This window comes from Crocodylus porosus, unplaced genomic scaffold (assembly GCF_001723895.1).
Source record: "Crocodylus porosus isolate Cpor-Errol unplaced genomic scaffold, CroPor_comp1, whole genome shotgun sequence".
Taxonomy (NCBI): domain Eukaryota; kingdom Metazoa; phylum Chordata; order Crocodylia; family Crocodylidae; genus Crocodylus; species Crocodylus porosus.
In genome coordinates, this window is record NW_017728919.1 from 2,938,674 (window position 1) to 2,964,230 (window position 25,557).

At 43.0% G+C, this 25,557-nt stretch overlaps 3 protein-coding genes across 3 annotated transcripts in view; 1 reads left to right on the plus strand and 2 right to left on the minus strand.

Annotated features, from left to right (window-relative positions):
* Positions 1–806: 806 nt before the first annotated feature.
* AP1M1 (adaptor related protein complex 1 mu 1 subunit) lies at positions 807–16,359 on the minus strand. The gene is made up of 12 exons (XM_019538400.1): positions 16,255–16,359; positions 15,006–15,162; positions 14,551–14,618; positions 11,196–11,326; positions 10,654–10,801; positions 9,605–9,731; positions 8,069–8,211; positions 5,771–5,842; positions 5,049–5,207; positions 4,206–4,331; positions 3,437–3,512; positions 807–2,600 (listed from the first exon to the last, which is right to left on the minus strand). Exons 1-12 carry the CDS (start codon positions 16,294–16,296, stop codon positions 2,578–2,580), a joined length of 1,272 nt encoding a protein of 423 aa, XP_019393945.1. The 5' UTR covers positions 16,297–16,359; the 3' UTR covers positions 807–2,577.
* A 985-nt stretch (positions 16,360–17,344) lies between these two features.
* Positions 17,345–19,937, minus strand: FAM32A (family with sequence similarity 32 member A). Its single transcript, XM_019538410.1, has 4 exons — positions 19,827–19,937; positions 19,598–19,736; positions 19,280–19,333; positions 17,345–17,519 (listed from the first exon to the last, which is right to left on the minus strand). The coding sequence occupies exons 1-4, from the start codon at positions 19,901–19,903 to the stop codon at positions 17,451–17,453; spliced, it is 339 nt and encodes a 112-aa protein (XP_019393955.1). The 5' UTR covers positions 19,904–19,937; the 3' UTR covers positions 17,345–17,450.
* Positions 19,938–20,421: 484 nt separating this feature from the next.
* Positions 20,422–25,557, plus strand: part of CIB3 (calcium and integrin binding family member 3) — a 9,256-nt gene continuing 4,120 nt past the window's right edge. Inside the window, exons 1-4 of the mRNA XM_019538452.1 lie at positions 20,422–20,516; positions 20,658–20,740; positions 22,088–22,124; positions 24,821–24,932. Coding sequence (XP_019393997.1) covers positions 20,422–20,516; positions 20,658–20,740; positions 22,088–22,124; positions 24,821–24,932 — 327 coding nt within the window. The remainder of the gene's footprint in view (positions 20,517–20,657; positions 20,741–22,087; positions 22,125–24,820; positions 24,933–25,557) is intronic.

The following is a 25,557-nucleotide window of genomic DNA, read 5'->3' on the forward strand; positions in this document are numbered from 1 at the left end:
ATCTGGCCACAGAAGGAATATGTGCGTCTCTAAACAGACCCTGGACTAACGTGAAAGCACTTAGACCTGCTTTGCAGTACAGAATACCTGGGAAATAATACCAATACCATTGAAAAAAATGATTTAATTTATTAAGTATTATTTAAATTTGTTCACTTTTACCCAACTAGAATTCTTCCCAAAATAATTAGTTTTGACAGTGGTGTTTGATGAATATGCATATATAGAGGTTGCAGGAGGCAACCCCCCTCCCCCGCAAAAAACCCAAAAGAAAGAAACAACCTCCCCACTGCCAACAACTAACATTTAAATAGTAACTGAATACGTCTGCTACATTATGGCTGTATTACAGTAATTCATCAGAATACATTAACTGTTAGCATTTATCAAACATTCCACTTACCTAGAAGTGACCCTATGCGACTGGCAGTACTTCAATCCAGCCAGTCAGCCTTTTATATTACAGCGTGGGGGAAAAAAGGCACTCTTTCTAATGTATTGGACTACCATAGCCTACAGCCACTATTCAACACAAACCTCCAATAGTTGCAAGGCAGAAAAGAAAAATACTGTTCGAGCAGAATACAAGCCTCAATAAGTTAATTAACGAATATATAAAGCTGTTTTAAGAACCAGCCTAAACAGATGACTAATTCAACTGTGTATGAAAAAAAAGACCTTAATCAATCAGACATCTTCAGTAAGTGGTCAGCCAGCCTGTTAAATTTATAAACATAAAAAGCTAAATAAAAGATCTCAAGATGAGCTAGCACTCCCCCCCCAAAACAATCAAAGTACACCAAAAATCTTGGACAACATGATTTAATAATTTTTGTCAGCCGACTTGCTGGGTAACAGACATCACTTAGTTTGGAATACATGCATCCACACTTAAAATTCTGCCTCACCATCCACCTCTCCCCCATATTGTCTTCTAGACACAGCTTTATGTTAGCACTGTGACAACATCAGCAGCAGTCTTTTCTGAGATAAGTCCTCCTTTAATATAAAGCTACATTACTTGGGAATTTGGTTGATTTTTTTTAAATAATATATGCAACAGAATACGAGGGTTACAGTTGCTGAGTTATCCTCTCACCCTCGAGGCAGGGCTCAGGACATTTATTAATAGGGCAGTGCAGGCATCCATCTGTGGGCAGAAACGCTGAGTCTTCAAATCTGCCAATATAACAACTGTCAGGTTTACCGTCACACCAGAAATAAAAGTGTTTGGAAGTCCTTTTTGAACAGAACCCTGCTATAATTATTTGTCAACATTTTCTAGAACAGAAGCAACTCAGCTCTATCTTCAAAAACAACAGCAGTATGTAAAACAACCAAACATACAAAATAAAGAAACACACACACGAACCCAGGCAGGGGTCTGCCCTGACCACGTAACATTGTGGCAGTGTGTCAACAAGCTTAGAACAAAGAACCGGGTAACTACTTAAATGGAAAAAAGACAGGGAAAGAAAGCAACTTTTCAAGACAAGCTGGAGCAAGTTTAAACAGTTTTTTAAAGTACACATTGAAAAAATGGGAAAATGCATCTGAAACTAACCTAGGTGATAGGGATGCAGTTTCTGATTGTTATCCACTGAGATGCTAATAGATTGGAAAGAATCAGGAAGGACCTGACTTATTCTGAAGATCAAGAAGCATCTTCCTACAGAGTTTTTTTTAGCCATATTGTTTTTGACCTTCTTAATGTAAATAGGAGTCTCAGCTTGTTTAATCCAAGTTTTAATTTTCTTTTTCCATTGATAATATCAAAGCCAAACAAGCATTGTGCTAGCTGGCACTAATTGTTTAAATGCCTCAGCATTGCAATCTCTGCTAGCAACGAGCATTCAGTTTGATCCTGGAGCGATGACCACAGACATCTTTTCTTGACATCTCTCACCTTGGACGTAACATAGCAGTTACAGTATTTGTATGTTTAAAACTGTGCACAATCCCACCACTTCAAGTTGTCAAAGATTACATGACCTAAACATCTGAAATAAAACCAACTTTTATTCTGAATCTATGACAATTTTTTGATCCATCTCAAGTCACTGCAAGCTCATACAGCCTTAATTAAAAGAAATCACCACCTAGCAGATGGATTTTTGGGCAGAATAAGTATCCTGGGTTAGCGCAACTAAGAATGCTTAAGAGTCATTTCGGTAGCACTATCATTTTCCCTGTTTTTAATACAATTCTGCTAATGACTTTACAGATGGCATTAGTACTCTTGAAAGTTTGGACACTTGGAAAAACTCTGACATTTGACTGTCAAGAGATTCAGTCTGTGTGCCTGGCTTCTCAGGAAAAACTGCTACTCCCAACACGATCAACATTTAGCAGCAAAATTAACGTGCTCTAAGAATGAAATAAACATCTACCCAATCTGTACTAATGGTCCAAACACTGTTTGTTGAACATAGTAAATAACCAATTCCTTCTCCTCAGTTCAAGTGTGCTGAAACAATACATCTGGAAACAAGAGTCTGCAGTCTTCAATACAGTAAAGATTTCTGCAAACAAATTTTAGGCCTGAAGTACAGCTGTCTATGTTGGGTACAAAAATTCTTATTGTGTTCGGAGCTGATAGTCTGCAAGAAAGAGCGAGAAGAAACAAACTGAAACACAGTAGAACTCATTAGCTCATCCTTCATTGCCAAACAAAAATAATTACATCAGACCACGAATATTTAAGAAATGCTAATGCTAAAGTAAAACAGAGTTCAGTCAGGCTAAAAAGAAGTATAAAGAATTGTGTTTCTAAAGCTGCATCTGGAAGAGAAATGTTTTGCTCCTTTACTGTTAAGCAAGTAACAGGTAAAAGTAACTTTTGTTCACCCAAAACTGACTGTCCAACTGACTCAACAGCTTCAGTATTAACAGTGATACTGTCAGCCTTGAGAGACATACTTCAAAACAAAATTATCAACTTCAGATGGCAGAAGCCTTTCTTTAGCTGCAAAATACTCAATTCGCTTGTCAATGTACAGCCATCACTAGCACTTCCATAACAGCAACAATAGGGTGTTTTTAAAAGGATTTATAGCAGTCGTGCATGGAACGATTTCACACTGAAAAGTGAGAGCAGTCTAGAGCAGGGGTGGCTAACCTGTGGCATACATGTCACAAGTAGCAAAGACAGCTTGTGTGTGTGGCAGACTGGGGTGGGGGCAGGCAGCACAGTGGCAGGCTGGCCAGGGAGCACAAAGCAGAGAAGCAGATTGGCCAGGGGAAGGGGACTGGAGTGGCACTCAGGGAAGGCGCAGAGCCTGATTTATGGCATGCCTGCCAAAAGGGTTGGCTTCCAGTAGTCTATAGGCATGACGCAGATGATTGCTGCGAGTGCGAACGTGAGTGCCTGTGCAACAGTGATGTAAGAAAATAATGTGTAAATTCAGTGTCTACAGATATCCTCTTTTAAAGTTACCTCCATTTTGGGTGATGTAGCGAACCCACGGTAAAGCCTGATACCCACTCTTCTCGATGATCTTTAAGTAGCGGACCTTTAAATAAATAAAAACAAGCCACACTGCACCTTATGCAACTTTGTCACTGGAGCCCACAACATTTTAACTGAGGACTTATTAAACAAAAGCCTTGGACATAATTATGAATGGGAAGCAGCACTCAAAGAGCGAGTAAAATACCAGGATATACAGAAATAGGAGAGAAATAACATCACCACAAATATTCTAGGTGGGAGCACAACTTCATGTGCTGTTTTGGTCACCAGCTGTATTTGAAAAAAAAAAAAAGAGAGACATTCCTCTTGGAACTGCCAGGGAAGCCAGAGTTGAGGACAAAGATCACATGAACCAAACTGTTTCCATATAAGGAATAGAAAAGAAAACTGTTTAGAGGAGACAAACAAAAGGCGCAATATAAGAGAGGTATATAATACAGTGAGCAGTGTACATCAAGCCAGTCAGGGGCTTCCTTAGCCTTCTTTTGGAACAGTAGGGGAGACTTTCAGCAAAAACACAAAGATGAGTTTCAAGAAAAGATAACAAGAAATGTTCTTTTTCCTAGTGTCTTAAGCAAACATAAGGTGCAATTAAGAGGCTAGTAGAACTAAGGTAAACGAGGCCTCACCATCAACTTTGGGCTTTATTACCCGGGTAGCACTACCCAGCAGCTAAATGAACAAAAGGATTAATCATTTAATTTTCTAGAAGTTTTATTTTTTTGTTACAAACCTGGATTCCTGAAGTGGTAAAATATGGAATTTCAAACTTGACACTAATGGGTGGTTTGCCTTCTTTATCTTCAGCTTCAACACTCGGAAGTCCAAAGTGAGCTCGCATTAGATACTCCTTTCCCCCCTGCCAAAAAGTAATGTGAAAAAGTCAGTCATTCCACAAGAAAACATTTTTGGGAAAACAAAAGTGCTTCTGGTATGGCAAAGCTCTCCAGCCATAGATATGGAGTGATTACACATTTGTTTTTTAAAAAAAGAAAAAGTTCTTACAAGTTGAACTCCAGATCAGACTATGGACAAACTAGAAAAAACCCTATGGTTCCAAATGTCATACCACAATGCCACCCCCTTTTAAAAATAAAAGGAGCTAGGTCATTTTTTGGTAATTATTATATGTAAAATTGTTACAGGAAACGGTATGTGTAATCCCTTCAGTGTTTGGAAGGGATTACTGTCAATGGCGATTATAGAGACTCAAGATGTGACAGGTATAATCGCTTTAGTGACTGAACCTTATTTTCTTCTCACAACAGGTATGTTGAATGGCAAGTGAAGGAGAACAGAAGAAGGTGTGAACATAGACCAGACGGTAATTCATATCTAAACATGAAATGCAGGGGGATTTGCTTACAGAATTACCACAGTAAGTATCTGCGGTCTTAAGTTTCAATACTTCATTGAGAACGGGGAAAATGTTCAGTATTACGTGTGCAATGTTAAGATTCTGTCTTAAGCAAATTTTGATCAAGTTCTAGATTTCTTAAATAGATTCACTTTCATCAAAAGCTACAATGCTGAGGTGTTCAGCTATTAGCAGAGCTATTATAATATTGCTGCTTACCGGAAAAGATTTAATGGACCACACAATTTCACTGTTCTCTGGAACCCATTTAACACTTCCCACTGTGGTTTTAAATTTTGGTGAGTCTGCATCATTTGGAACTGGAATGTGAATCTCCACATTGTTGGCAGTAGACCTACGCTTGAATTGACTCTTTGCCTAAGAAAGTGAGAGGTAATTTTTTTATTTTTTGTTTAGTATTCCTACTCCCCAACCTCCCTCCCTGGTCTTCCAATTTTCATATTCAACAAAATCTTATTTGGATATTCTAAAGACCTTGGAGCTAGAAAATGCCTTGTTTTGTCAGGAGTGTTTTAGAAGATCCACATATAGAAGTATAATATAGAAATCAGAACCAACTTTCAAATCAAACATGCAAAACATGATATCCTGTGATTTTAAGACACTTCTATAAAACTGTAGATTTTTAAATGCTTCTGTGAACACTCAAGCTGTCACTTTAATCCAGCCAACACAAAGCTGCCTGTTTCTTCTCCTCCCGTTTTATACATTTGAAGATCTCCCAGATGGCAATTCATACTACCTGTAAGGTACAGATCACTTCTAGTAACTGCTCCTCTCTACCAGTGAAGTACCATTTATGTGAAAGAACTACTTCCCAGAAAACAAACACATTAAAAAAAAAAAAAAGAAGCATTTAAAGGAACAGAATTCAGGGGCTGAAGGTGAAGATATACATTTAGAGGCCTGAGGCCTCTGACCTTGATCATGTACTCTATGCGACTGTGGGAATGTTTTTCAATCACAGACTCAATCCAGATCAGTGGTTTTACCTGTTGGAAAACAAACAAGTTTTTACAGAGATGAGAAAGAAGTAGTTACGGTACATCAGCTTCCAAAAATGTTGGATAGGAAACATCTAATTAATACACATTTTGTTCTGGCTAGACCCAGGCACTAAAAATAAAGTTCTGTATATGCGATTCAGAAATACAAATGAGAAAATATCAAGTTTTGACTACAAAAACAAGATGCCAAAAACAAAAGAACAACAAAATAATCACCCTGAAGTTTTAAGATTTAATTTAGTCTCAGAAAAACTCTCAAATGACAGAAACATTCAGTGTCTCCCAGAACAAAATGTAATAACTGAAAGCATTAGGAACTCAAAATGCAATAGGCTAAAAAGCAGCCACCAACTTTGGTTTTAAAATGTTCTGTTAAATTTCAGTAATTTATTCATGTCACATCATCAGTAATCATCTTTTCGATTCACCAGTTTGTTGCCTCTTGCCATAGCATTACACAGTCTGGTTTTGCCACATACAGGTACGTGATCAACCAGTTTCATTCTTGGATGTTACCTTTTCTTATTGATGAAGCAGACTTTCTTATCTTCATAACAGTATGACCAGACAGGCCAATTACAATGTTTTGCTCTGAACAGGTTAACATACAAGTGACTTTAAAGGCTTTCTAACTTTAAAAAAAAGTTTTATATGGCAAGCAAGGATCCAAAGCCCTGAGTTTGGGAGCAGAGGCAGAGAAGTGTTAACCTGGCTCTTGGCAGTGATGCCTGACAACACCTCTCACAGAAAGGCCCTGTTCTCATTTCATCCACTTGCCCCTGCCTCCATTCCAGTGCCTACCTTGATGGAGCACTGCAGGCCTGCATCTCACACAGCTGCTGCCCATGCCACTTGTGGCATGCGTGCTGGCCACGCCTGCACAAGGTGGCAGTAGCAAACTTAGAAGTGGAACACAGAAGTGGAAAGGGATCTTGGAGTCCTAGTGGACTCCAAGGTGAACATGAGTTGTCAGTGTGACAAAGTCATCAGAAAAGCTAACTGCACTTTATCGTGCATCAGCAGATGCATGACAAACAGAACCAAGGAGGTGATAATTCCCCTCTATCGGGCGCTGGTCAGACCGCAGCTGGAGTACTGCGTGCAATTCTGGGCGCCGCACTTCAAGAAGGATGCGGATAACCTGGAGAGGGTCCAGAGAAGGGCCACTTGTATGGCTAAGGGCTTGCAGGCCAAGCCCCACAAGGAGAGACCAGGGCACCTGGACCTCTTCAGCCTCCGCAAGAGAAGGTCGAGAGGCGACCTTGCGGCTGCCTATAAATTCATCATGGGGGCGCAGAAGGGAATTGGCGAGGCTCTACTCACCAAGGCGCCTCTGGGAGTCACAAGAAACAATGGCCATAAGCTAGCAGAGAGCAGATTTAGATTGGACATTAGGAGGAACTTCCTCACAGTTAGAGTAGGCAAGGTCTGGAATGGGCTCCCAAGGAAGGTGGTGCTCTCCCCTACCCTAGGGGTCTTCAAGAGGAGGTTGGATGGACATCTGGCTGGGGTCATCTGAACCCAGCACTTTCCTGTCTATGCAGGGGGGTCATATTCAATGATCTATGGAGGTCCCTTCCAACCCTAACATCTATGAATCTATAGAGATTTTACTAGATCAGTATTTTTTAATGTGCTATACCTCCCTCTCAAAGCACCCGACTAAAATCTAGGCGACAGTTACTTTTTCTCTACCCAGTACATTAAGATCAGCTGCATTTACAATTATGATGATAGTAAACATATACGTGTAGAGACCAACACGGTAGACTAGAACTGCTCCACCAACTGTGAAGGAATCTTGTTTGCAGTTTCTTTCTTATAGAAAGAAATATTTCTATAAAGGGGATTTTACAAGAGTCCCATTCTTTCAGCTGCTATGACATGCACACCCTATTGAACTGTGGGAAAGTAACAGTGTCTTGAGCAAATAAAACTAAAAGGAAATATTTTAGAGTCAAATTGAAGTTGCATTTTGATTCAGAGTGGGAATTCTTGTAACTGTAACTTTTGCTAGTATTTGAGAACACATATTTATTGTTAAGTCGTTCATTTTAAATCTGCTATTTCTTCCAAATATGTAAGCATGAAACTTCACTGTTAACAGGGCAATTAAAAAAAAAAAAAAAAAAGGACGAGAGATTCTAGAAAACCTTTTTCCAGTTTTGCCTGCAATTCAGTACATGTTTTCTTTGAATCTGTTAGACTTACATGAGTGTTAAGACGATAAGACATGAGTTCAAACTCCCCATCAGGTGGGATGAAAGAAATGGTCCGGTCATTTTCAAAGCGAGAGAGACGGACACACTGGTGAAACTTTACATCTTCCAATTCCACTGACTTGCTTTTGCCACCTATCAGAAAACATAAATACTAACTTGTTTTAACATAACAACATAAAAGCCTACATCCAAAGTCCAAACACAGCTCCTCATGAAAAAGTGTAATATTCCCCACATGAACTAGGACTATTCTAACTCACCACTGAAAATTTAGAATTACACACACATGGGCCTGAACAGGACACAGGGGAATCCTGAAGGTAATAAGATAAAACATGATGTTCTGTTTTTGCTCAGTACACACACACACAGCTTGGAATTCCAGTCTTGAAGGGAAGAAATGCATTGCAAGTCCAAAAGAATACATTTCCCCCCCGGATGTTACATGGGGCAGGGTGCTGTTGCTAATACCATTTTATCTATCTTGGTTGACTTAAGACTTTTCTACATTTAAGTACCCCTTGAATTCCCCTTTACCTACCTCTTCTCTTGCTCATAGTCTATGAATACAAGCCTGCAATTTACATCTCAATCTGCCAAAGCCTAAATTTTAAATAGAGGTTTATAACCATCAAGAAATGAGTATCATGATGTATTTAAGTAGCAATACAAAATCATTTAATGTGATAAACTGCTATCAAGTTATTATTCCTAATATTGCAATGTAAATTATGGTCAACAATAAGTAGAACACAGAAAACTTGGGGACTAAAGTGAGTAATATCCTTTGAAATGAGGTTTGCTTAAACACAAGGCTTAGTTTCAAGAGGAGATTGGATAGGCCCCTGGCTGGGGTCTTATGACCCGTCCCACCCCCAGTGCTCCTTCCTGCCCATAGCAAGGGGTCGGACTAGATGATCTGTCTAGGTCCCTTCTGACTCATTGATTCTATGATTCTAAGGCCTCCACAACAGAAACCTTACAAACTACAGCTAAGACAGATATAGGAGAAATGCTTAATTAAATACAAGGTATTTTGGGCCCAAAGCAAGTAAATGCAATAAAACTTCATTTACATTCCCCCTTCCAATTGTTGAAGCTGAAAAATGTCTCTGAACTAATAAAACATTAAAAGAGCCCCTGCTATGAAACAGACAATTCTCTACTCCCAAGTGTTCACCAACCTGGGGCAGATGTGCCACAACTGGTATGGGCAGTGGGTCTGGCATGCAGCAGACGAGGGAGGGGATGGGTAACACAACAGCAAACAGAGGAGGGAGCAGAAAGCAGAGCAGCAAATAGGGCAGAGGAAGGGGATTGGGTTGGCACTTGGTGAGGATATGGGAGCTAAAAACGGGTGGCCCCCAATGCTCGACTCCTACGCAGGAAGGCAACATGACACACCATTAAAGAACAAATGCTTTCCCCTGAAATGATACAACACTTGATCTTAGCCCTATACACATCAGAAGAGTAATAAACCAGGTAATACTGCTGCTATTCGAGACACCGCATACATACTCACGTCCTGTGTTATCAAAGAGTACTTTATCATTTAAACCAAGGCGAAGCTCTGGCATTCCTGAGAGAAAGACCCTCATTTTAATGGATCCAACGATCTCACTCCGTAATACATTGCCATTGGCACTCACCTAAAGAGCAAAGAGAGGTGGAGTTATTCTGGTAAGTCGTTATTGCTTGAAAATAGTATCAAATGCATGCAGCCCCACGTCCCAGATGAGTGGCGTGAGGCTGGTTGGCAGGCTGGATTGAGCTCATTGTCCCCTTCCCCAGTGCACCTAGCCAAGTTAGGACCCCCTGCTGCAGTGCGGCATCTGTGAGCACCATGTGCAGCACAGGTCCCAGACCTGCTGGAGGATTCACCGGAACAAGTATGTTGAGGAAGGGGGCCTGTGGGCCTGACCCGGCATGTGCCATACACCAGGTGGGCCCAATCAGACCCAGGGCAGCACCGCAGGACAGACGGCAGACCTCTAGAGACTGAACATTTGATGCCCCTAATTAAAGGACAATACAGTACATGAAAAAGACTCTACTGCACAGCACTTGTAATAAACAAGGTTTCACATCACAGTCAACACAAATTATTTTTTAAACAAACAGAATGCTAGCATCTTCCCCTTGATCTTGGTTCTCGTTATTTCTCATTTTAAAAAAATCCAGAATTCTCTCCCTCTCGGAAGTTATTCTATGAGAATAATACAGTTAAGATGTATGGATGAAGGGGGATTAGGTAGTTCAGTCTGGAAGTTACCAGACAAGTGAAAATCCCATAAAAAAAATATGACTGAGATTCATAAGAATGATTAGATACAACTATTTATGCCATTGCCTTTATTGGATGATCAACCTTAGTGACATTTAATTAAGTATCAAATAATTAAATATTAAATAATTAAAAAGTGATTTCAATTGTGATAGTATAAACAGAGGCATATAATCTCAATTGTTCCGTTTTTTTGTATTTGCATGTTGCAGCTCTTTACACTGTTTACTACTATATTTCTCATTAAAAAATATATGAGGTATAACAGAAGTAAAATATAAACCTACCAAAAGGTTAACAGATTCTATAACGTCCAGAAACACCTCATTTTTCCTATATTTTATCCCCTCTGACCTCCAAGAAACAGCATTGGTAACAGTGGCAGGTGGACGTGGAGCTCCAGTTTCAAGTTTGTGGCCTTCCTGAGTGATGTACCTTCCATCACAGAAGTTGAGTGAAAGATATGAAAAATACATTTTGTAATCTTCATAACTACTATAGCAACACTGGTATCAGCATGTAAACTGTAAACTAGGGAAAACTAGAAGAAGACATAAACTTTTTTTTTCTTTGCCAGCTCCTGTCATTTTACATGCTTGTTTATTTTCTGGTAAGATACTGCAGTTATCTTTCAACAAAAACCGTAAGACTAACAAGTTTCATCAGCCACCTGGGGGTTAAGGAAAACGAACAAATTAATCTTCCAACTTCCCAAGCCATAAGAAAATGAGGCCTTTCTCAGATCATTCAGGTCAACATTTGTATGCTCCTAAATATTTTTAAACAATCTACCATATTGACATTTAAGTACCAGTACACAGATACTTACTCTTGTAAAATTTTACTATCAGTGGTTTGGGGATAACCAAAATCCATTAGCTCATCTAGCAATTCATAAATAATAACAAAGTTATCCCGAATGCTTTCTTCTTCCAACTCCTTGAAATATTCAGAAAATACCTGAAATGTTCAAGTTAGAAAAGAGTAAAGTCCTAGATCTGCAATTATATGCATTTAAAACAGCGGTTTCCAAACTAGCGTACATGTACCTGCAGGGATATGTGACGTATTGCCAAGTGGTACGTGCACAAATTCTTAATAATGGTGGCAGAACTTTTGATTGTTCCACACACAGCCAATAAAAATGCATGCTGCACCTTGACATTGGTGCATACGCAGAGATGCAATGAGGACAGGGGGCACAAGCTGCAGTTTTTTTTCTTTTTTTCTTTTTTTTTTTTTTTTTTTTAAAGGTACAGGGACAAAATCCTTGAAAACCACTGCTTTAAAACTTAACAGAAGGGGCTTATTATAAATGGTACCAGAAAGTTAAATTCAATTCACATTACTTCCAAACCTCCATAACACAGCAGAACAAAGTTTTGATTGGACATTAGACAGAATTATCGTCACTGGAACCTGAAATTCCAAGTTTCCTGACATTCAAGGCGTTATTTATTTAATGCTTCCACTTTTTTTTTTCTTTTTTTTTTTTTAAAGTCACAGAAAATGAGGCTTGCAAGGGACCTCAAGAAGTCATCGAGTCCAACCCCTTGCTCAGAGCAGGACCATCCAACTATCATCTCGGGCAAAGCTTTGTCTAGACCCAGGTATAGAGATTCCACCACTTTGTGGTAACTTGCTCCAGTGCTCTAGTACCCTGCTAGTGAGAAAGTTCCTCCTGATATCTAACCTCAATTTCTTTTTCTGCAACTTGAGCCCATTGCTCCTTGTTCTGTCATCTGTCCCCACTGAGAACAGCCCAGCTTCATCCTCTTTGCACCCCCCTGCAGGGAGTTGAAGGCTGCTTTTAAATCCCCCCTCAGTCTTCTCTTCTTCAGACTAAATAAGCCCAGGTCCCCCAGCCTCATTGCTTAGAATGATTTTTATTTTAAAATCTTAAGATAGTTTTTTGTTTGGACATAAGTTACTATAACTTCTGAAAATTCCTGAAATAATGCAATTCTGTCCCACACAGAGCATAAGTCGTTAACAGACCATCTTTCCCACTATTCTGCTGCTCTTAATGGTCCCTCACATTTATACATTTCAGAAATCTTTGGTTAACCAGTGCTGCCAAAACAAAGATACAGTTACACCACAAAAGCCCTTTTTTCAACCTGCCCACTGAAGAGGAGTGCTTTCCCCAGTTCACAGCAGCAACTCTTTTATAGTAGTTGGAGTGCTCCAGACTGAACGATGCGCATGTTTATTAGTAATAAGAATACACCTCCATGCATTTGACTTGGCTAATTAGTTTAACAATCCCTGAAAACTGAAGTGTACCATAACACTCAAGATAGATGCCTAGCTGCAAAGGAAAACATTCTTCTTCCAGGAAACATGCCTTTCACCAAGAACCAGCCAACCAGGCACAGAGACTAACACTGTCTCATACAACACCAATGAAGCGCAATCAGCATCAGCCTTAGTCCAAGGGGATAGATACCTCAAAGTCACATGCCCAAGGAATGTCAAACAAATAAAGCTTACTTTCTTCCAAAACACATTCTTAGGAAAATGACAAAATTTCCTCTTTGTTAAAGTACAAATCCATTTTCCTTGACTTTCATTCTAAGCATCACATTCTTATTTTGACTCTTTCTACTAGCCTTTACTTGCACATGGCATTGATTTTAAAAGTCTCATCTAGAGGTGCACCAAGATATTGGTGCCATAATTGGATCAGCACCGATAAAAGGAAAATTAACATCATTGGCTAACAGCTCTTTGGGGCTGGTGCAGCCAATAATGTTAACTGATAAATATAATATGCTTTCTGGCAGGGGTCTTCAGACACTGCATGCATGTACCTGGCCAGGAATGCAGTTGGGCAGTGTGGAAAGCAGCACACTGTGGTAAGTTGGCGGGGGGGGAAGGGACATGGGGGAAAGCAGATTGGGGCCCCCTCGGTAAGGGAGGGAGTAGGGCAGGTGCTGGAGGTGCTGCCCAACCTGGATGGTGAATGGGACCCTGGGGCAAGTGAGACAGTTGTGGGCCGCTCGTCCAGAGGGCGCGTGGGGGAGGACGGGGTGTCTCCCCAGTGCTGCGTGCATGCTCAGGAGAGGCATGGGAGGGCATATGCTCCCCTGGATTTGTACTTGGGGCGGAGGCAGGCTGTCTGCTGTGGGCTCGGGGCTGTCTGCCCTGCTGCCTATGCCCTGGGAGCTGTGTGCTAGCCACATGTCCCTTGCCCATCTCCCAGCAGTGGGGGCGGCAAGTTGTGCCTCCTGCTGCCAGGTGGGCAGGAGACGCATGGCCAGTACGCAGCTCCTGGGGCAAAGGCAGCAGGGCAGAGAGCCCAAAGCAGGCAGCCCACCTCCGCCCTACTCCTAAAAGCATCCCCATTCTTAAAATTGATGGCGGCGGCACTTGAACTAAAGCTCGTTTGATGAGTTCAAGCACCCCTGCTGCCATTTTTAGGCACCGAGATGCTCATCCCCTGGACAAGCTGCCTGCAGCTCCATCCTGCTCACCGCCCTGGCCCCAGGGTCCCATTCATTGCCCTGCTTGGGCAGTGTTTCCAGCCCCAGCCTCTACCCCACTCCCTCCCGCACTGCGTCCCTTCCCCTCCACAGACTTAACTGACGGGAGCTGCTCTCGACACTGCCCAGCTGTGCTCCTGGAAATCGGTTATTGGATCGGTATCAGCTGATGTGCCTGGTGAAAGGTCACCTGGTGATACTGGCCAAGCAAATCTTTATCGGTGCACACCTAGTCTCATCCATATTTTCAAGTCTGGTAACAGGAATATTGTGGCACAATTACTTGCATCTCCCACTTTCGGTTTCTTCTACAGTAACTGTTATGTTCGTTTCCTTTCCTGTTCCTGCCCCTTATATCCTTTTTCAGCTCACCATGCCACTACATTTTTCTAATCCTTCCAATGCTAGTTGTGCATACAAAGCAGCTGTCCCTAAGAAGGTGACCTTTCCTTTGGGGGTATCTTTTAGATTATATGCTCTTTGAAATGAGGAAGGTATCGATTTTCCTTTTTGTCAAAGCCCTTCTGATGTGCAACAATACAATGTTAGTAGTTAATGCAAAAGGATCACCAAAATATAGCCATTGCACAATTAGATGTGGTATTTCTATGCAGCAGTAAGAATTCAAAGATCTCTAGCTGTAAACAACAATATGACTTCCCTGAAAGAGCAATACTATTTTATCAATTGTGTACTCACCTGAACCACCTTATAGAGGAATGAAAACACCAGAGAGACACAAGCATTCTTCTTAGAAGTTGCAACAACTGAAAAAAGTAAGTTTAGGAATGTTTGCTCAAAGTTCCCATTTTTTAAATTTTATTTTTAAATCCCCCTTCAAAAATGTTTACTAAGGCACTGCAGCTGACCCAAAAACTCAGGAAGCAGCATTCATTAGGTATACCATGTCATTTCTAAATGGTGACCTACTGAAAAGCAAAGACAGGTAAGCACTGAGAAAATACTGGTTGCATTGGCACTTAAAACATATATATATTTGTGTTGATAGGGTATTCAATGGGAATTTGACCTTAACTGTTTTTTATCTTTGAAATCCTTTCCCCCACTTCCCCTCTGCCATGCTGACTTACATTGTGAAAATTCACACAGTCAACATTTCCACCCTATTAAGGAGCCTATATGCCAAAGGATACGATATAAATTGTTATGCTTAATCCACATAAAACGAACTCCTCCATGAGCTAGAATGGGGGAAAGTGTTCCTTCTTCTTCCTTTTCCATAAGGATCGGCATAAAATGCTCAACCTCTGACATATCAACATCTCCACGGTAATTTCGACAGATGAGAACCTGCAGTGGATGAGTACAATAGAGAACCAAATGGACAACATACTTGAAGTGGTCATCTGAATAACATACATGACCTTTGGAAACAGAGGTCAAATAATTGGAATGACTAAAATTGATACTTGTATGGTGGAACCACAGACTACTTGGCTATTTAAGCTACAAAATGCTTGTGGAAATCTTTTATTTAACACACTGTATTTATTTGATTCCAAGACAAGATTTTTCCCCCCCATTTAACATGGGGAAAAAAAACGTTCTCATCTTGGGATCAACTATTGTGAGGGTGAGGGATAGAGGGAGAAAAGTAGGCAGCCACTGTGGCTGCAACTGCTGCCTTCCCCCACTGATGTCAGACCCCCCACTTGCCTTTGCTGTGGCAAGCTGCCCCCACTCCAGTCTGGGCCATGGCCATGGCCACAGCGCTCTTGCGCAGGGCTGAGGCCAAGCACTGTGCTCCAGGATGGAGCAGGGACAGCCTGCTGGAGCCAGGGTAAGGAGCAAGGGGCAGGCAGAGGGGAGCAAAGACAGGGCCCCAAGGTGGCAGGGAGCAAGGCTGCGTGTGTATGGGGAGCCTTTTGCATCAGGATGCAGGGGGGCAAGAGGTGGTGGGGGTGAATGACTGGCAGCAGGAGGCACGCTGCTCCATTCCACTCCAGCCGACTGCCCGCATCTGCTGCAGCGGTTGGTTGGGTGGGTGGGGGAACAACTTTGGGACGACTCTCCAATTAGATTGTATACCTGGACCGGTTAAGTGTTCCACCTACACCACTGAGCTGTTAAGGCGGTCACCTTAAATCCCGCCGCAAAGAGGGTGTGCGGACACCTGGCAGCTAGAGAAGTCTGCACAAACCGGCCGTCAGACAGCACAGAGCCTGCGCTGCCCCTTGGGACTCAGGGAAGCCTGCGCGGTTGCAGCGCAGCGCGGAGCGGGCCCCACTGCTGCCAGCCCTCAGGGAACGGCGGCTCGGGAGGAGCCGGCCTATCCTGCGGGCCCCGGGACACAGGGAGGCGCGGCCGGACCGCCAGGGAGCCGCTGCGCCGGGGGAACCGCCCGCAGCCAGGCCGCGCCGCACCGCGCCGCGCGGGGCCTACCTTCCCCTTCAGGTCCAACACGTAGACAGCGCTGGCGGACATGCTGCCAGCTCCTACCCCCCACGGCCTCACCCCCGCACTTCCGGCCGGAAGTAGCCCTGCTCCCGCCGGAAGCCGTGAAAGCTCGACCCGGCGCGCGGGGCGGGGCCTCGGTCCCCTCCTCCGGGGTCGGTGACGTCGTCGCGGCGCCATTGCGGTGAGGTGCGGGGCCGGCCAAGCCCGTCGGACAGGGCCTAGGACGCGGGGTCGGGCGGCACCGCTGCCGGGAGGGCTCCGTAAAGAGGCGCCAGGTCAGAGCCTTCAGCTCCGGTGCTCATTTATCCCCAAAAACCCACGCTGCGTTGTGCTGACCTGCGACGTCGCTCAAGCCAGTCCCTGCACAGAGCTGGCAGGAGGCAGCTGACAGCAAGCAGTAACTGAGTTCCCACTGCCACTTCTTCTGCGACATGTCTTACACGTACTGTACACAAGCTCGGGGGCCAGTGAAGAAGTCAAACTGCACAACAGGATTTGGGGGCTCAGAAAGGTACGGCTGGTGCTCCAACAGGCAGCGTTCACGTGAGACAGAGCAACTGAGCATGTGTTTAAAGGGTGCTCAGATTATAAAACGGGAGCTGCAGTTAAGGTTCTGCTAAGGCAGGCAAGCACAGGCTTGCAGGTACAGCCTAGCTCAGGTGAAAAGTGCTGTCAAGATCCCTTCCTCATCCACTACACCAGGTACATTTTTTTTTTTATTATTTTAACACAGTTTTTATTTGACCTTCTAGAGTTTGTAGAGAAGTTATAAGCAGATTACAGAGAGGCTTATGGTACCCAAGGAGGAACAATTCAATAAGATAACTTGTCTGCATCTAAAATCAGACCGTCACAAACATTCATTTCAAAAGAAGGCTGTGTCAACCAGCTCTCGGTACAACCTCCATATGAAATTTCTCCAGAAGTTTTCCTACAAACTCTAAACAAGGGGACTTCCGCAGATAAATGGAGGATTAGGGCCTTTATTCATTGTTCAGTAAAGGTGGGTGTGTGGTATACATATTTCTAAACAAGCACTTAAAGAGTACTGCCACCATGCAAAAGTTAAAAAAAAAAAAAAAGAATTAAATATCCAATGCAGAGATCACAGAGATTTATGCAAAGCATATCCTCCTAATAGAAATGCTTCTCATAATCCAGAACCGAGTAAGAAAAGCCATTCATTTAGTCCAGCTGACTTTGGGGATGTCATAGTGTTCAGTCAGAGTATCCAAGTGTCTGTTAAAATCCTAGGAGAGAAAAAAAAGTGTCAACTTTCCAGAATACTGAACATGCTTTCTGCCTACTTTAAATTTAGTAATTCCAGATTAAATGAGTTGAAAATTTAGGTCAGTATCTGGTTAGTCAGCATCTTGTACCAGGTGCCACCAAGAAAGGTGCCCAAAAGCTGTACAATAGACAGTTATGCAATAGATAGCCCAGTTAATGGTTGGCTTCTGATCTGAATTATGTGGATTTATATCCCTAACATCCTCTCATTATAAAATGAGAATGATTAATCCATTTTTTGAAACCCGCTGAATTCTAGGCTTTAATTGTATCCTGTGGCCGTTAGCTGTATGGGTTAGTTACCTTTTGGCAGCTTTAAATTTGTAGCCTTTTAATTTAACCGAATAATTCTGTGTTCTTGTATTTAAAGACGATACAAGATACCAATCAAATTTACCTTTATTAGCAACTTTTCTTTCTGTAAAGATTATCCTAATCCATCACATTTCATTACATTCATGCCTCAGTTAGTCTGGTATATGTTCTAAGATGTGATGGCAAGAACTTTTGGTTCCAAGAACTTTTGGAAAAACCTGGGAAGCCATGGGTTTCCTTCACAGGCTGGCAGAGTTCCAGCCTGCAAGGGGTGGTGGGAAGCAAGACACAGGGTGTCACGTGCATGTGTGCGCATAGAAATGCATGCATCAGCTAGCCAGTGGTGGACAGCATCTCCTGCCAGGTAAGTCTATGGGGGCATAGGCAACAGTTGTAGGGGAAATGTACAGGTGATTTGGGGGCGGGGCAGGGCTTCAGCTGGGTCAGACCAACTCTGGGCAGAAGATGCCTCCACTGCCTAGCAGGCAGGTCCCAGAGTAAGAGGGAGCAATGCAGTCCCCTGACTGCCAAGGTGAGGCACAACAGCAGCAGTGGCATAGAGTTGTGCCCCCTGCTGCTGTTGGGAAGACAAGGGGTGCCTCATCTTGGCAGTGAGGAGCTCTCTCCCACGCTGGGTCCCACCTGCTGGGCTGCATAGGTGGCTCCTGCCCAAACCTGGTATGGTCAGGCTGCAGCCCTGCACTCTATGCCCTGCTGTGGGCGCAAAAATCGGGCAGCACATGCCCACCCCACCACATTGCCTGTAGCCTCCTTATGCGCTGGGGGCAACAGATCAGGAGTGAGGTGCACCAGCAAGGCCAGGGCACTGTCAAAGCAGTGCTGTTCAATGCTATAAAGCAGCGGAGGGGACAGCTGCAGCTGGGCCTACACATCTTGTGAGCAAAGGGGGCAGGGGGAATTCTGATTTTCCATGATAAAAAAAACAAAATCAAATGCTAAAGCATATGGGTATTTAGAATTTATTTTCTGGTAGGCCTCCAAATTGCTTTAAAATGTAAATATGTCAATAAAACATTGTGTTGGACTGATACCGTATAGATAGTAGCGCTTCATTTTAATTATGGAAAAATGCTGATTTTGCAGGTTATAACTGGAGACTGTTGGCTCTTATCAGAGAACTTGTAATTTTTAAACACAGACAACCAGGATGCCTGCTGATCACCCACCACTGATTTCTGTTAAAAAGGCAAGCAGTTGTTTCCTCCATCAATCAGAGGCCCAGAATGTGCAAGTTGCAGCTTTCGTATTACTTGTGGCAAGAGATTTTTTTCAGACAAACATATTAGAACAATAACTATTTGAATTACACATCCTGACAGGTGGCTCATTTAGAATAGACAGCAAAGGGAACATACACTGTGAACAAGGATAATCATATCCTCACCTCAACTCTTTGTTTGTGGGTCTTGGAAGCCTTCTTCAGGATTCTTTCCATTTGCTGAGAAAGGGAAAACAGACACAGGTTGCTGTCATGCTAGCTCCTTTCATTGCAATGAAATGCTTGCTTTTTAACCTGCGCATTGTCTTTTTGGGGAAGTAACCTGGGTCAGGGCCGCTGCAAGTGTGCAGCTCTGGCTCCCACAAAGCGCGCCCCAGGTAGGGGCGGACTCGTGCGCCTGCCCGCCCCCCGACCCGACCCGACCCCCGACCCGACCCGACCCCCGCATCTCGGTACCGGCAGCAGGAGCCTCCCGGCCCGTACCCTCTTCTCCTGCATCTTCTCATAGGCGAGCTGCGCGGGCGTGCGCTTGTCCAGGCCGCGCCTCTTCTCCTCCTCCTGCTTCTTACTGCTCACGGTTTGGTCCCGGATCTTGCTCTTGTCCTTGTCCTTCCTCTTCTTCCTGCGGGGACAGAGCCAGAGCGGCGGCCTGAAAAGCAGCACGGGAAGCCGGAACCCCGTTGCCCGCCGGTTCGCCGGAGGAGGTGCTTACCGCCGGGCCGCTGCTGGGGCCTCGCCGCTCGCCTTGAGCCGCAGCGCGCCGCGCTGGACGCTTTCGTACTCCGCCATAGCTTCCCAGATCTCGCGGCACTTCCGGGTTACGAGCGGAGAGCACTTCCGGGCCGCGCCCCCCAGGCGCGTCGGAAAAGGCTGGGCTGGGCTGTGAGGCAGCTATGGTAACGGGCCCGGCAGGAGGGAACACGCGCGGCGTCGGTCGCGACTGACGGCCCGCAGCTGGAAGGTCGCGGCTCCCGAGCCCTGTAACAGCCCCGGGCGCGCAGAGATCCCCACGGGGACCGTCTTGGGCGTAGTCCAGGAGAGGAGAGGAGCTGTGGGGCACGGCCACCCCCACAGACCCCGTCTGGCCTCTCCAGCGCCCGCCCCGGGCAGGCCGACAGCCCACAGCAGCCACCGACCTGCGGCTGCAAGGCAGAGTCAGCTGCAGGGCTCCTTGAGAGAGGGCCACGGCCGCCCCCTTTGCCACGCTAGCGCGGCAAGACTTGGGTGCAACTCCTTCTGACCCGCTGAGGGGCAAGACTTTCCAAGAGTCAGAGCCTTGGCTGTAGCAGTACTCTGCCTCTGAGGAAATGGTAGTAGCAGGAGGGGGAAAAAAATCCCTCCTAGCCCCACATGGGACCCAGAAAAGCCCAGAAGCCTGGGAAATACTCACAGCAGAGCACAGGTATGGCTATGCATAGGTCATTTCTGACCATTGCCTATCAGCCTCTCGAACACTTCCGGTGGGGAGATATCACAATTTCCCCAGATGTCTAGTCTACTGCTTCTGTTTTAACAGTGAAGATGTTTTTTCCTAATATCGCAGTCTAAACCCTCTGCTGCAACTGTACTGGTCTGCGTCCAACTCTGCATCAGGAGAGAGAGAGGACATTTTCCCTCTTCTAACAAAAGAAAGTTTCCTACATTCCTCCCTCCCAGTATGTTTTCAGTTTTATACCTGAACGTCCAAGAGGGATTGGAGTATCGAGATAATGCCTAGTTAAAACCAACAATGGGGCAAATTATTCTCAAAATTAGGCCCACCAGATAAACATTATAAACTGTTAAATAACATGGGTGTATGATTTACACTTTTCCATTTTAGCAAACATTTCATAAATATATTGAAGACGTGATCCTTGTTTTTCGTGGGGAAATTAGATAGTCGCATTTATTTTGTTGGTTTAACTTTATTATAAATTAGCAATTATGGCTCAGCAAAGAGCATTTGAAATTAATTGTTAATGGAGACCATCAAAACTATAATTACTAACACACATGGGATTGATTTTGGTGGGGGGGTTTTTACAAGTGGATATTAAGAAGAAAAAGACTTTGGACTTTAGGGATGGTCCTACTTTGAGGAGGGGGTTAGACTAGAAGGCTTCCTGTGTTCCTTTCCAACCCTAAATTTCATGATTCAATGACACTGTAATCCTTTTTTCGGGTTCCTGCTGATGCTGACTATTAAAGGAAGGAAGATATTCCTAGTGTTTTTAGCAGTCTGCATTTTTTTTCAGCAGAATCACAAACAACAAATCCACATAGTCCCCTATCAGTTTCAGAGACCAGGCAAAGAAGCTGTTTTGAGTTTAGTTGTATGGTGTAATATGACTCTGCCAGAGCATACAGGAGGTAGGTGAATGATGCTGGAAGAGAGCCTTATAGTCAGACTAAAGATGCGATGAAATGCTCCTATTATGATTCTGAAAACCATGGAGCAGAGAAGGTGGTTACTTGATCCCTACCTCTGAACCTCATTGTTGCAGTTTTTCATATTTGAATATTCAGGACTCCTATAAAGGTAATTTAAGGGGATAGAACCATGGGACAAGAATCAGGACTCAAAGGCGGACATGGGCAACAAGCAAACCATTTTTACTCCAGAGCAGCTAGATGCTTATCAGGTAAAACCACCAAGCTTAAAAAAAAGAAAAGATAAAATAGCTATAATATGGGTTAAGGGAGGTTGCTCTAAAACAGTTGTTGGGTCTTAATGTTGTGATGCTAACCGGGATTAAAAACTCTAGCAAAAGTGTTTAGAGTAAATATGATTGATAGCTGTTTAATGCCTCTCTTCCTTTTTCATGCAACGAGAAAAATAAAGCCATGTATTATAAATTAAGAGGAAGTACGTAAGTCTTTGGCAAAGTTAACTAGAAAGGCAGCATGTTTACACTAGGAAAAGCTTTGGGCCAGTGTATGTTTAAAAAAAAAAATGAATACCACTGTAACTTATACCTCACCATATTTTGCAGGACTGCACATTTTTTACAAGGAAAGAAATTCTAAGGTGAGCTTGTTTTTTTGTCTTTAAAAGCAGTAACAGAACACAGGGTTCTTATCTTATAAGTTTAGGAATCTTTGCAAGATTTTTTTTAAACTGGCTCCTACCCTGGGGGTCTTTAAGAAGAGGCTTGATGCCTACCTGGCTCGAGTCATTTGAGCCCAGTTTTTCTCCTGCCCAGGCGGGGAGTCAGACTTGAAGATCTACCAGGTCCCTTCTGACCCTACTTCTATGATTCTATGACCATGACAGAAAGCCCCACAGCTTTTATATATACAAAATTGTGTTAAGTAGCATTAACTGCACCAAAAATCTGTAACTCACTACAGCATTAAACGGCCAGTTCCTCCACCTGAAGCTTTTATATAACAAATTATCTAAAATGATTTTGCCACATTCACGTTCAAAGGGTTTCATGCCCTTCCACCTTGTTTTTATAACAACTACTACACAGATTATTGATATTCTGTGGTCCATTTTGTTTATTTCATGAAATATATCCATGTTTTTCAGTAGTGTATTAAAGAAAAACTAACTTGTATTTAGAGTTTCTTTTCCTCATATATTTATATTGTAGTCTAAATTCTATTTGAATGTTATGATATAATTTCATTTTTGAATTACTGATATTATTAACATTAGCGGTCCAAAAATACTAGATTATCCACCTACCAGTGTGAGATTCTGGCTCATTTTGTTTCTCTGAAAACAGAGACTTGGAAAAGGACATGTAATACTGGTAAAGACTGTCTTCAATATTAGAACAGAGTAGACTTTAAAATGATTTTCTTTCAAATTTGTCTTGGCAATATGCTGCTAGTGTACCATTTCTCATTCTTTCTTATTTTTATGTTTACAGTAAAATTTTTGGAGAAACGTTTACAAGGCCCAAATTATGTGAAAGAGAATTGGGAATTAACCAATATTCCCAATTCACAAAAAGTCACAGCCAGCTTGCTAGGATTAAAGTAACCTAAAAAGCTTTTGCTGACACAACATGAGGCTCTCTTGGTTTTTGTGTGAGAAGCTACTGACCTACGAGACATCTACTGTGGAGTTGTCTAATTAACTCTGCAGTAAACATCTGTGTCCACACAAGCATGGCTCCACTAGGTTGGAGGTAAATTAACAAACTCTGCCACAGGTTAGTATTTGTAAATGTAAGTACTATCCTACCTTACGGCAGTTTTTTACTCTGCAGCAACACACGGTGCTGCGTGTTACTGTACACATGTAGACATGCCCAGTATCAGTGGATTGACTCGTTTGAAGAACAGGGTAGAGGAGAAAATTGCATGAGGATGTGCCCTTTAGCAGAATTATGTGCTCTTCCATTGATGTGCACTCTGCTAACCTGCTTGCGAATGTAGCGCAGCAGAAAGTGTAATTGGAGCAAGTATCTATTATAACTGAAACTTAAGCTTGGCTGAATTTTCATGCACTGAATAGAAGCCCAGGCCATAATTGTGTCATGAATAAGGCATTTATTATTGATAATGAGCCCCTTAGAAACAATGGAACAGGATTTTCAGCCACATTCACTAATGATAACTCAAAAAAAAAAAAGGCTCCTTAATCTACAGGAGGTAAACAGTACTGCAAAAAATTAAAACATGGCTGAAGACACATTACAGATCTTCTGTTTCCCATGGGATCTTGTTACAGTCAATTTAGTGGAAATTTTGCTGGGCCAAAAATGCAGGATGAGGCTGCAGACTTGAAGAGCGAAACAGTTGCTCCCTTACCCTCCTCCCCTTATTCTAACCCTTAAACTAGACAAAACGAAGGTAACAGGTAGCCAAGGGAAGACTAGCTGACTAGTGAAGTAGTCTCCCATCCCTCTGAGCTAAATGGCTCAGTGGTTCTCCCTCTCCTATATGTGGATTTGCTTTTGAAATTACAATCTATTCCTCCAAAAAATACACATTTTTATGAATTTCTTCTGAAGATTGCTTGGTGCATCTTTGTTATGACCAAAATGGTTAAAGCTGTGCTCGACTACATTGGGCACCTATATCAGAGGTATTGGGTACAATTTATCTCCTAATGACTTCTGTAGGAGATGGCATGCAGCCTCACTGAGTGAATTTTTTGCAGAGCATTGAACTTATAGGATCTTTTCTGTCTTGGCATCACATTCCTCTACACATGCAGTTCCTTGGCAGCGGAAAAGGGTCACTAATTGCTTCATTCCAAATTTACAGCCAGCTGGAGTTGATGAACAGTATTTGAACCACACGTACCTTTGCACAGATTTTGTAGGGAGGCATGAGACAAGGATTCTCAGCTTTTGGCGTATTAACGGGACATGTTCTTGCCAGCTAAGCCAGCCTTCAGGAATGTATATAAAGACAGGTGGTGATGGGGGGAAATGAAATTTGGAAAGTAGTTACTGGTGAAAAATAGTTCCAGGAAGCTAATAACAGGTCTGTTTATCACTTTGAATAAAAAGTACTTGATCACCCAGGCTACAAGAAAATGCAGCTGCACAAAAAATAACAACAATTTTGCTGGCTAGTTTGTACATTTTTTATACTAATTGTTTCTTCCTCCATGAAGTGCAGATTCTCCTCAGTTATATTTATGTTCACTACTTTGATGCAAGATCTGAATGATAAACCATAAAACAGAGAAGATAGACATATTATTCACCACTGCAAGAACAAGCTAATACCAAAATTAACCTTATATTCCATTTTCAGGCTGTTTTACAGGTACAGAGATCTGGCCCCACAGCTAGTCCCACTTGACTACTCAGATAAACCAGATGTGGTGCTTCCCTATGAACTCATCAGCAGCATGCCAGAGCTGAAGGTACAGTGTAAGAAATGCAGAAGGTAGACATGGTGCCACATTTCACTTTCATCTATCCCTTCTGAATAATTCATTCCTTACTAATTGTCAAAAGACCTGAAAGATAATTGAATTCTGGCTATAGAGAATAGCTGTCTAAATCCAAAGTCCCTTTAGAAGCTGCCAGTGGTTTCCTTTGAAAGCTTACTGAAGTCCAAAAAAGGTATAGAGAAGTTTGCAGCCGGATCTGTTTTTTGATGCAACATTAGACCAAAAAACAAACAAAAACAAACTAGGAACAAGGGGGGACAAGGGGAAGGAGGAGGGGTTGTCTTGTCCACCACTAAGAGGCTCAGATGGATAGAACTCCTGCCTAGCTTGCGCCCTATAAAGCCAAGGGCTTATGACCCCTCCCACCCCCAGTGCTCCTTCCTGCCCATGGCAGGAGGTCGGACTAGATGATCTGTCTAGGTCCCTTCCGACTCATTGATTCTATGATTCCAGGATAAGGCACTAACTTGAAATAAATATTATAGTTTCATAGTTTCTAGGGTCGGAAGGGACCTGAGTAGATCATCTAGTCCCACCCCCTGCCATGGCAGGAAAGAGTACTGGGGTCAAATAAGGTGTTCATCTAACCTCCTCT

Bases quoted from the DNA above. Each gene is read 5' to 3' on its own strand.
- FAM32A (XM_019538410.1), bottom strand. From the start codon at position 19,903: ATGGCGGAGTACGAAAGCGTCCAGCGCGGCGCGCTGCGGCTCAAGGCG. The intron at 19,737-19,826 runs GTAAGCACCTCC...CTGTCCCCGCAG, and splicing joins GCCCCAGCAGCGGCCCGGCG to GAAGAAGAGGAAGGACAAGG. The intron at 17,520-19,279 runs GTGAGGATATGA...TTTCTCTCCTAG, and splicing joins CCCACAAACAAAGAGTTGAG to GATTTTAACAGACACTTGGA.
- AP1M1 (XM_019538400.1), bottom strand. From the start codon at position 16,296: ATGTCCGCCAGCGCTGTCTACGTGTTGGACCTGAAGGGGAAG. The intron at 10,802-11,195 runs GTAAGTATCTGT...CTGTGATGGAAG, and splicing joins GATAGTAAAATTTTACAAGA to GTACATCACTCAGGAAGGCC. The intron at 2,601-3,436 runs GTAACTTTAAAA...TCTTTCTTGCAG, and splicing joins CTACATCACCCAAAATGGAG to ACTATCAGCTCCGAACACAA.